A 9,897-nucleotide genomic window follows, 5' to 3' on the forward strand; every position below is an offset into this window, starting at 1 on the left:
TCTGGAGGCAGAAGTGGGCTTGTGGTAGGCTGGGTGGGGGGGATGCTCACAGACTTAGTTAAGATTCTGAGGAGCAGAGACTGGGAAGTGGGTGGCAGAGAAGGAGGTGGGGACAGCTGTTGCTTTGATTTGCTACTGAGTCAGTGTTCTTGGTGCATTAGCGCTGAGAGGGAGCCCTAGGCTGGCCCCCAACCAAAACAAGCCCCTCTGCAGCCAATATTGAGTTGTAATAAGGACAAGCGCAGTTGGGAGACATAAAGGAGGGGCATCTGATCCTAAACAGCTCCTTGTTCATCTTAGCTCCCTTATTCTGCAAGTGTGGATTTTAAACAAACATCTAGCCTTCTGCAGCAGGAGTCTGTGAAGAGGATGGGGTGGAGGGAGCAGAGCACTGGAAGGCATCGCCGAGAACTTCTGGAGAACAGGTTCTGTGTAGGTACAGGATGGTACCTGGGATGATGGCAGCCTTTTGCAGGGTCTGTTACCTCAACTCCTCATGCCTTCCCACAGTGATCTCATTCTTCAGAAATCAGGGCAGATTTGTTGTGGGCTGTGTACTCTGATACAGTAGACAAGAGGCTGGTTTTGTCTGAAGTTTTGGATGCCCCCTTAACCTGAGCAGAAGAGTTTTATATCCTTCCTAAAACTTGTTATTTCTTACACACACACACACACACACACACACACACACACTAGAACTAGAAAAAATATGCACACCCCATACTGTAGGAAAGCATTTGGGCTCTTCTAGAGGACCCAGGTTCAATTCCCAGCACCCACATGGCAGCTCACTACTGTCGGCAATTTCTATTCCAGGGAATCCAACAGATAAGCATGCAGGCAAAACGCCAATATACATAAAATGCAACTAAATAAATAAATTCAAAACAGAAATAAGAAAGCTGTTAGGAAAGGAAACATAACAGAATTGAACTTGGAACTCACTTAGTGCACAGGAAGGGCATGGGAAGATGGGGATTGATTGAGACTGAGTGATAAAGCTCAGCCAACCAGGGACATGCAAAGAACAGATTTCCTGAGGGTGAGAGATCTCACACCTGACTTTCATCCTGCCATTCCTACCTGGTGCCTGGTACCTGACCTGTCTGCATGCACATGCAAATTCCCTTTCCTACAGGGTCCCACCCCATGCATCGCTGTTTTGGTGGTGATTTAGATCTTTTGGGGTGACGGCTTGGTGTGGAGGGATAGCAATGCTGTGGAAAGCGTAATTTGTTATGAGGCAGACAGGAAAGCATTTATCTCTGCTGGTTCTGATATTCCTGACTTGTTTTTACTGTTTCCCTTCACTGGATGATCAGAGGCTGGGCGTGAATGACAGGTTCAGGGCAATGGTTAGGAGTGTTACATGAAGAAAAATGTGTTCTGCTCCATACACCCACTCACACTACTCTAGTTTCCCTGATTCCCCTAAGACTAAATGAGACTTTAGACTCTCTCTCTCTCTCTCTCTCTCTCTCTCTCTCTCTCTCTCTCTCTCTCTCTCTCTCTTTCATTCTTATCACTTGAAAAAGAAAATCTGTATTTTTAACAGTGCCGCATTGCATTGTACACGCTAGCCTCACTTTGTGCTTTTCTGGTAGTTTAACTCTTCTATGAGACAGACACATTCTTCCGTGTCTACAAATCTCACAGTCTCCTAAAGGGCAAATAATGCTGTTTTGACAGAAAGGTCCCTCCTTCCCTCTTTTTAAACCTCCATTGAGTGTCTCAGCTTTGATGTGGCTATGTCTTCTCTTAGCTCCCTAAGATGCCTGTATTTTCCAACTCGGCCATCCTTTTTCTCTCCTTCAGCACGTGTCCTTCAACACACTATGATTCTCATTATTCATATGCCTGTTTTTATTTTTTCTGTCTCAGACACACAGCTTTTATTATGACCCAGATACAGAGCCCCTTTCACATGCTCATATTAATCAGAACCCCTTACTTCCAGAAAACCATATGGCTTAACCTCAGAGCTTCCCCCCAAAGCAGAATTTAGTCTCTTTCTTCTGCTCAAACTCCCCAGGAAAGGACCAGAATCCTCTCCTCCCCAGGGCTGAGGCTCAGTCCATCTGTCACTGACATTGGACTCCAGGGCTTGGAAACCAGAAAAGACTTGGCATTAACAGCAGTTGAGGATAAATGAAAACATGGAAGGCTCAGGGGCTTAGTGGTGCTGTGTTTTATATTTGTGTGAGAGTATAAGATGTGAGTTGGAGGGGGAACATATACTATGTCTTTGGGAAAGATGCCATTATCCGGAAGTGTGAGAACTAGTGAGTGCCACTGTCCCACTGTAATTTTGTGTTTGTCAAGTGACAAATGGCTAGGAGCAGATGGTAAAACTGGCCCTTCATTTTATAATGGAAGAACTTGGCCTCAGGTTCCTTAAAGGGGTGGACACGATGGTCAGTTCCATGTTATCTGTCGCTGATGCACGCAGAGTTTTTCTGCATTTCTAAAGGGTATCAAATATTTAAATCAGAGGCTCCATGAATAAATTCACAATTAGGAACTTTTTTACCTGGGTGAAGTTTTGGCTGGAAAGATGAGGCATAGAAGATAAATAAACAAACACAGAAAACAAGGTCTTGCCCATTCTGAATAGCACCTGATATTCAGAGTCCTAGATCTTCATCTGACTTTGCTACTATTTGGGACAATTTTGAAGACAAAGAAGAGAGACAGGTAGTGGTCGACTTATAGATGAGTGGCTGTGACACAGACTTCCATCACAGTTTCTTCTCCCCAGGGCAAGGCGCTACTCCTGACCTTCTTGACCCTGAAGTAGAAGTAAATGAGCTAAAGGTGTTTATAATTAGCAATCAATATACAATTAGTACAAGCCTAGCTGGGGAAAAGAAAAAATAAGTCTTTAGCAAATGCAATCATATATAGATTTATATATGTATATGTGTGTGTGTGTGTATTTCTCCTGGACACCTTTCTAGATGTAAGATCTCACACAGGGATGAAGGACATACTGAAAAATGTTAGAATCTGCATTTCAACCCTTCTGGAAATAAGCCTGCTCTTCTCTAGAGCAGAGTGTCCAGGGAAATGAGTGGATGCAAGATACTCCAGCTGTTGCTGCAACCTCAGTCCTATCTATGAAGGCTCTCTCATAGAGATAAATCACTTACATTATCTGCCCTTGATGGATGAAACTTCTTCTTGCTTCAAGTGAGGAAATGAAGGAGACACCCTGGCAATTCATTTGGGTATCCAGCCTCCTAGACACTTCTCTGGGTCATTCATGTAGAAATTGACATGGGACATCTCCCATGTCAATTTCAAGGCCATCTGAGGACACTGTAGACCCCAATTTCCTGAACATGTACACCTGAGAAATATTTTTTTCTGTTCCTCCAGTCCCCAGTCCAGAATTCTTCTGTTCTCACCCTGCCTCTACTTTCTGTCTGGTTGACCTGCCTATACTTCCTGCCTGGCCAATCAGCGTTTATTTCAAACATGATTGACCGAATACAGACAATTCTCCCGCACCACTCCTTCCTAGGGTTGATTAGTCAGGAGAACTCTATATCTTTGTAACAGGGTGTGGACTCCCTTTTCAAATATCAGGGCCGCATGTGTTTCTGACGGCGGGGGGGGGGGCGGCAGGAGGGGAGGAAGCACAGCCAGTTCTGAGGGCTGCTCTGGGAGAGCAGAGATGATAAAGCATTGGTGGAGCAGGACCATGGAGAGCAACAAGAAGTGCCTGGAGTGTTACCATGAGGGGCCAGCACCATGGAGAGCTCAAAGCACAGGTAGTTTATTTGAAAGGGGACATGGGACCTGGCATCGCAAGTGGTGCCTACAGAACTTAACGCCAGATTTCAGATTTCTGTTAGCATCACGTGACGTCCATCAATTTTTTTTTCCTGAAGAACTTTGAGTCTGTTACATACACCCAGAAGGACCACCACCACTTAGTGTGTGATCATCAGTCAAATTATCTAAGTGTGAGTGATGACGAAGAGATTTTAGTTTGCTACAAGTTATTAAAAAAAATAAAGTTAGGACTATTGTCTAGTGAAGGGGATGACATAAAGCTTCTGTGACCTGCTCCCTGCAGAAACACTGGGATATAAGGAAGCCAAAATGTGTATAATCATCAGGTTATATGATGTACACAAATGTTCTGATAGTCTCCAATTTTCTATAAAAGTTCAATATTTGATGAAAAAAGGAGAAGAAACATGAGACCAGACTTTTTAAGATGAGTGGTATCTGCTTGGCAAAGTGGCACATGCCTTCATCCCTGCACCCAGGATGCAGAGCCAGGCAGATTACTTTGAGTCTGAGGTCACTCTGGTCTACAAAGCAAGTCCCAGTACAGCCAAACTGTTATACAGAGAAACGTGGTCTCAATAAAACAAAACAACATCTCACCCCCCCCCCCCGAAAAGAGTTGTGTCACCAGGACTTAAAGTCCTCTGTTTTCATTGGAGAAATTTAGTCATTGGCTTTTTTACTTAAAAAAATTTTGGTAAATTAATAAGTGATTCTTTAATACTTGCTGGATCAATAATGATTATATAGCTTTAATGAGCCACTGTGTGTGGAAAAAATATCTCAATAGATGTATGTGTTCTACTCCTGAGAGGCTGATATTTTTTTTTCAGGATTAGAATGGATGGACCTCCTTGTCACATACAACAGTGCTGGCTTGAAATTTTTCTGGCATAGTTGTATGAGCCTGAGCCCCAGCTGCTTCTGACCTTATAGAGAACCATTACCACTGCTGAGCCTGGCAGCAGAGATGGGTCTTTGCCCTGGAGACATGTTTTTCTCCACTTGAAAATGATATAGAGTGTTTATTCTTAATTTGACTGTGTTCTTAGAGACTTGAACCTTTTCCTAGTGGTTTATGAGACTCTTTTGTGATCTCTCTCTCTCTCTCTCTCTCTCTCTCTCTCTCTCTCTCTCTTCCTCCCTCCCTCCTTCTGTCTTAAAAGCATTCCTGTGGTGATTGCTATTCTCACAGCCTATGTTGACATCCCGGACATGACCCCATACAGGGGTCATATATTGACCTGTAGCCAGTGGTTAAACAGCACTAGACTCTAACATTAAAAATAAAAGAAGATCTTGGGATAGCGTAGAGGTTAGTGGTGGGGAGCTTGACAAGTATTCACGAGTCTACAGGTTAAACTCCCACACACACCAAAAGAGAGAAAAAATAAAAAGAAAATATCATTTCTCCAATTTTCTAATGCTCTGGTTTTTTCATTCAGCAAGAAGCTGACTGCTTTCAGGAGAATCAAGAGCCTAGACTGCCATCCTTAGATGACATTCCTTTACAGAGACTTGGCTGACAAAAAAAAATGATTGTGGAGCCAATAGGCAGCTCCACTGGAGTAGGAGACAGTGTGGAATGTAACTAGGCACAGCCCCCAAGGGTTTTCTTTCTCTGACAACTGTGAGATTTCCCCCTACCACACGACTTAAGAACAAACAGCTTTAAACACCGTTCTACATATCAGAGTGCAGTGAGCAGCAGCAAGAAATGCCTAAGTCCAATCTAAAGATTCACAGTGCAATGGTATCACGTCCCGTCTGCCATTTCAAAATGACCAGAACACCCAAAAGATGCCATCTGTGGAATTTCATGGCTGCAGAACTATGAGTCACCCACTTCAAGAGGATGCTGAGTATCTCCAACATGTCACTCTTAAAATTGGACTAGGTCTTCTTTCCTCAGTTGGAAGAGAAAGAAAGGAAGTCTAAGTGCACTCTGATGGCTCAGCTGACTTTTGGTGGAGGGCAGAGAATTTTGGACTGTAGCATAAGCCAGGTGTAGCTTAAAGAATACAGAGAAGCCAAGAATGGGGCAGAGGCTCCAGATCTTAGTTTCGGCAATTCTCCGGTGGTCTCTTTTCCTTAATGAGGGAGAGACCAGGGCCCCAGAAAAAACTATCAAAACCAACAGTGCCACCTATGCCTAGGCCGAACTTAAGCTAGGATATCTAGCCATGATTTCTGGGTAGCCATTTCACATCCACATTAGGCAAACTGAATAGTCAATGAATTAACTATGTCATCCCAGTATCTCTCTGATGGCCTTAACTTCCTTGTGTCAGACGCTGTGCAAATCTTAAGGGAGAGTATGTCCTTCCCCAGAGTTATAGCAGGAACTAAGAAGAGAACAGAAATAAAAACAGACAGAACTCTTACAGCTATAACAAGGAACAGAAACTCAATGGAGCAGATCTGCCAAGCAGATCCGTGGGCAGCACTACAGAGAATGCTGGGCCTCTCCGGCACACTGGGCATGATCTCCACACTGGGCACCTGGCCAGGGGGCTGCAGAATGCATGGCAGTGGACAGAAGGTCATTGGGAAGGAAAACTAATGCGTGTGTGGGACACTGAAAGGTTAAGTTGCTATAATCTGGAATGAAGCAAAGCAAGGTTGTCCCATCCACTGGGTTAAATCACTGTACTGAAAATAACTCGGGAATAAAGAACCCCGAGAAGGCTGGTCACAATATTGAATGTCAAGCTGCTCACCAGAGACATGACCACAGGGTGCATTAAGTTCACAGACCTTGTGTTTCTCAAACTGGAGCTGCCAACGTCTGCCAGTCCTAGTAGAGAAAGACCAGAAGGGAGGGCAGGTGGCAAATTTTTAGCCCTGTGGCCACAGCACTAATGGCCAGGTTCAGATAGCATTTGCCGGCCCTGCCTTGTTTCAGCTTCTCAATCCCTGCTCATCTTTATGAGTCTTAAATATTTATGCTGTACCCAAAGGAGCTTTACACCTCAGCAGCACATGAAGTTTGTTTTTCTGATTCTCAGTAGAATTAGCTTCCCGGTCACAGCACCTTTGACCATTGCGGCTTCAGCATGCTGGGTTATTTGGTCCTTAAGTCTTTACACCACATCTCTCCTAGATTGGGTCAAACATTACAGGTTGAGTTAAGCATCACCTAGCACCCTGCTCAGGAGCTCCAGGTGAACTCAGGGGTGCTAGACACCCTTCATGATGCTAGTCAGAATGGCCTCCAGGAGTGGCATTCATGGAGTATATAATCTATAAATTTATTTTCCATCATTGGCACTCACTTTCTCAGACTCAGAAATCAAGGTACAGAATTAATTTAGTGGAGGATACCTAATGGTTATGTTTCAAACAGTGTAGGCACTGCCCTCTGCACAGATATTCTGGAGGCGTGGTTGGATTTTTCCTTGGAAACAGTGTCCTAACTCTTTCCCTTTTCCTGACCCATTCTCTTCAGTTCCTCATACAGAAGTCACTACCTTTCCCTCCTACCTCCAAGTTACTGCTCTAACTATATTTATTTCTAAGCCGAGAATACAACAATTCTCTTTTTCTGAACTTTAAGCCCAAATAGGGGGTAGGCTCCCAAGTTGAAGAACAAGAAAGAGTTGTCATGCATTAGGTGAGGAAAGATATGGTCACTGAACAAATTTACTCCAGTTTGTCATTTATGTTCTCAAGAAGAAAAGCCTGAAGCTTACTGATGTGATCATTTTCTCTTTTCAGGTCTTAGATTGGCACTCTTAGTTCCTATTGCCAAAGGATTGTAGTTTAGGCACTTGCTTTGGGAAGACAGGGACCTCACTGAAAGTCAAGGCTTTTTAGGAGAGTCATCACTGAGGCACAAACACCCACTGTCCCCCACGACTGCTCATCTCCTCTGTGAGCAGGGTCACCAGTGCAGTCTTCTGGGGACAGGGACTCCATGTGCAAGAGAAGAGACTGCCATCCCTGTGGTGACAGGAGGAACTTCCTTTGGGGAGTTTGGGGAGTACAGAGTGAAAGGAGTCAGCCAACCAACTGTAGAGAGGGGATCCCCAGGGTCCCTACACCAGGGGAAGCTCCTTTACCAGGACGGAGACAGGGTAAGGGGAAGAGGTCAGGCAAGGTGGAGCTATTATTCCTCCAGCACCCTGGCTCCCAGCCGGCTTTCCTCAGATGAAATTCTCTACATCATCCTCCCCAGTTCCAACCCCTCCCCTCTCCACCCTGCCCCGCCCTGTGCCCATCCCAGCTGGCCACTGGGTCCATCGCCCAGGAACCACCTCCCCTTTCTCCTCCCCTGCGGTTCTTTCTTTTTTTTTTTTTTCTTTTTTTCCCCCGTTGGCATCTGGCCGGGCATAGCCACCACCCTCCCTCTACTCTCCCCACTTCCCTTTGCTGCGCAGAGGTCCTGTTCCCGTTCCTCTTCCCTTCCCTTCCCCCACCCAGCCCACCTCTGACAGGCCAAGAGAGAGAGGAGGAGGATGCATTCCTTTAGTCCCCCCTCCTCCGGGGACCTGAGGTTCTAAACTGGGGTGCCCTTCTTCTTATCTCTACACACTTCTTCAAGCCACCCCATTAACCAAGAACAGTTTTTAAGAAGGCTGAGGTGCCCCCACAGCGCTGACCTACATAGCCTGGCCTGGGGCGGGAGGGGCTCTTCCCCAAGTCCCCTCTCCCTTGGCCCCGCCTCCTTTCTTCACCCCCCCCACTCCCTTCCTTCACCTCTTTACCTTTCCAAACCCAACAAGGGTTGAGTTGCAGACTGGGGCAAAGAGGCTAGTCTGCTACCCCGCCCTAAATTTGGGGAAATTGATGCTCAGCTCAGGAAAGCTTTGGGCTTCCCATCGATCCTTCTCCCCAAATATCTTGCTCTCTCCTTTTGCTGCCCCGCACCCAAGTATAGGTTTCCTTTCCCAGATTTTGCCACCACTAGGACTAGAGCCAAACTGGGGCCCCCCTCCGCCCAGTGTTGTTGTTTTGCTTCAAGGAGAAGCCCCTCTCCTTTGCCCACGCCCCCCTCCACAGCCTCACCTAGGCCCCCTTCCCTGCCCACTCAGAGCTCCGCGGCGGGTGGGGGACGCGCAGGGGAGCAGAAATGTTTGCATGCAGCAGTTTGGGGGATCATTCTGGCCACCCAACCCCTACAGACATACATACACAAACACCCAACACACGCCCTGACTGAAACAGCGACAAATCTCACTCCGCCCCCAACACACACTGACACAGACATACACACAGACTCTGACACAGAAACGCAGCACCAGACACCAACATAGACGCGCACACCCAGACACACACGGACATCAACACTTCCAGACCCCGGTTGCTCCAAATAGACAGCAACCCCCCGAGATCCAGACCCCTATTGCACACGCAGACACACACAGTCGGCTCTGTACATAGAAGGGTGCACACGCCGGCACACCCCACGGTCCTCAGAGACAGCGATGCTCAGAGACAGACACAAGGGTATTCCAAGAGGCTGGCGACTTGAACCCTCGCTTCTAAACAAAGCCAACAGGCTCCCTGCTCCCAACTCCCAATCTGAACCCCCACCTCGGGGCATTGGTCACCTCCCCTGGCGCCGCCCCCTCCCTCACTCACCGTCCTGGGAAAGATTGGCCCCGCCGGGTGCCCAGGAGCAGGCGAGGAGCAGGAGCAGGGGCAGGGCGGAAGGGGCCCCCATCGCGCTTCCTGGCCGCCTCCCCGGCTTGGCGCTGGCGAGCCTGTATCTCCGGGGACTGGGGCCGGGGGCACTGAGTAGACGGCGTCGCTGTCCAAAAGGGCGCCCCCGGAGCGGCTTCCAAGCCCGGGGCCGAGGCGGGTACCGGGAGGGAGCCGGCGCTGCTGCAGTCGCCGGGATTAAATAGGGCGCTCGGAGCAAACCATTCGGTTGGAGGTGGAGGGGGGGTGACGGGGGGCTGGGCTGGTGGCGGGGGGGCCTGGATGCCGCATTCCCTACTCCCCCCGCCTCCCACACCCCCTCCGTGTTTTTGTGGTGCGTTCCATCTTCTCCCCCGGGAGCTCCTCCAGCACCACTCGGGTGTGGAGCAAAGGAAGGGAGCTGGCTCAGCAATGGGACCCCACGCGCACCCCTCTTGGGCTTGGGGTGGAGAGAGG

The 9,897-nt window shown here is 47.7% G+C and overlaps 1 protein-coding gene across 1 annotated transcript in view; it reads right to left on the reverse strand.

Annotated features, from left to right (window-relative positions):
* The window catches only part of Cadm3 (cell adhesion molecule 3), a 31,732-nt gene extending 22,138 nt beyond the window's left edge, over window positions 1–9,594 (reverse strand). The window contains exon 1 of the mRNA XM_050142991.1: window positions 9,382–9,594. Coding sequence (XP_049998948.1) covers window positions 9,382–9,463 — 82 coding nt within the window. The 5' untranslated portion in view covers window positions 9,464–9,594. The remainder of the gene's footprint in view (window positions 1–9,381) is intronic.
* Between the last annotated feature and the right edge of the window lie 303 nt (window positions 9,595–9,897).

This window comes from Alexandromys fortis, unplaced genomic scaffold, assembly GCF_014885135.2.
Source record: "Alexandromys fortis isolate MF-2015 unplaced genomic scaffold, M_Fortis_MF-2015_v1.1 scaffold_51, whole genome shotgun sequence".
NCBI classification, from domain to species: domain Eukaryota; kingdom Metazoa; phylum Chordata; class Mammalia; order Rodentia; family Cricetidae; genus Alexandromys; species Alexandromys fortis.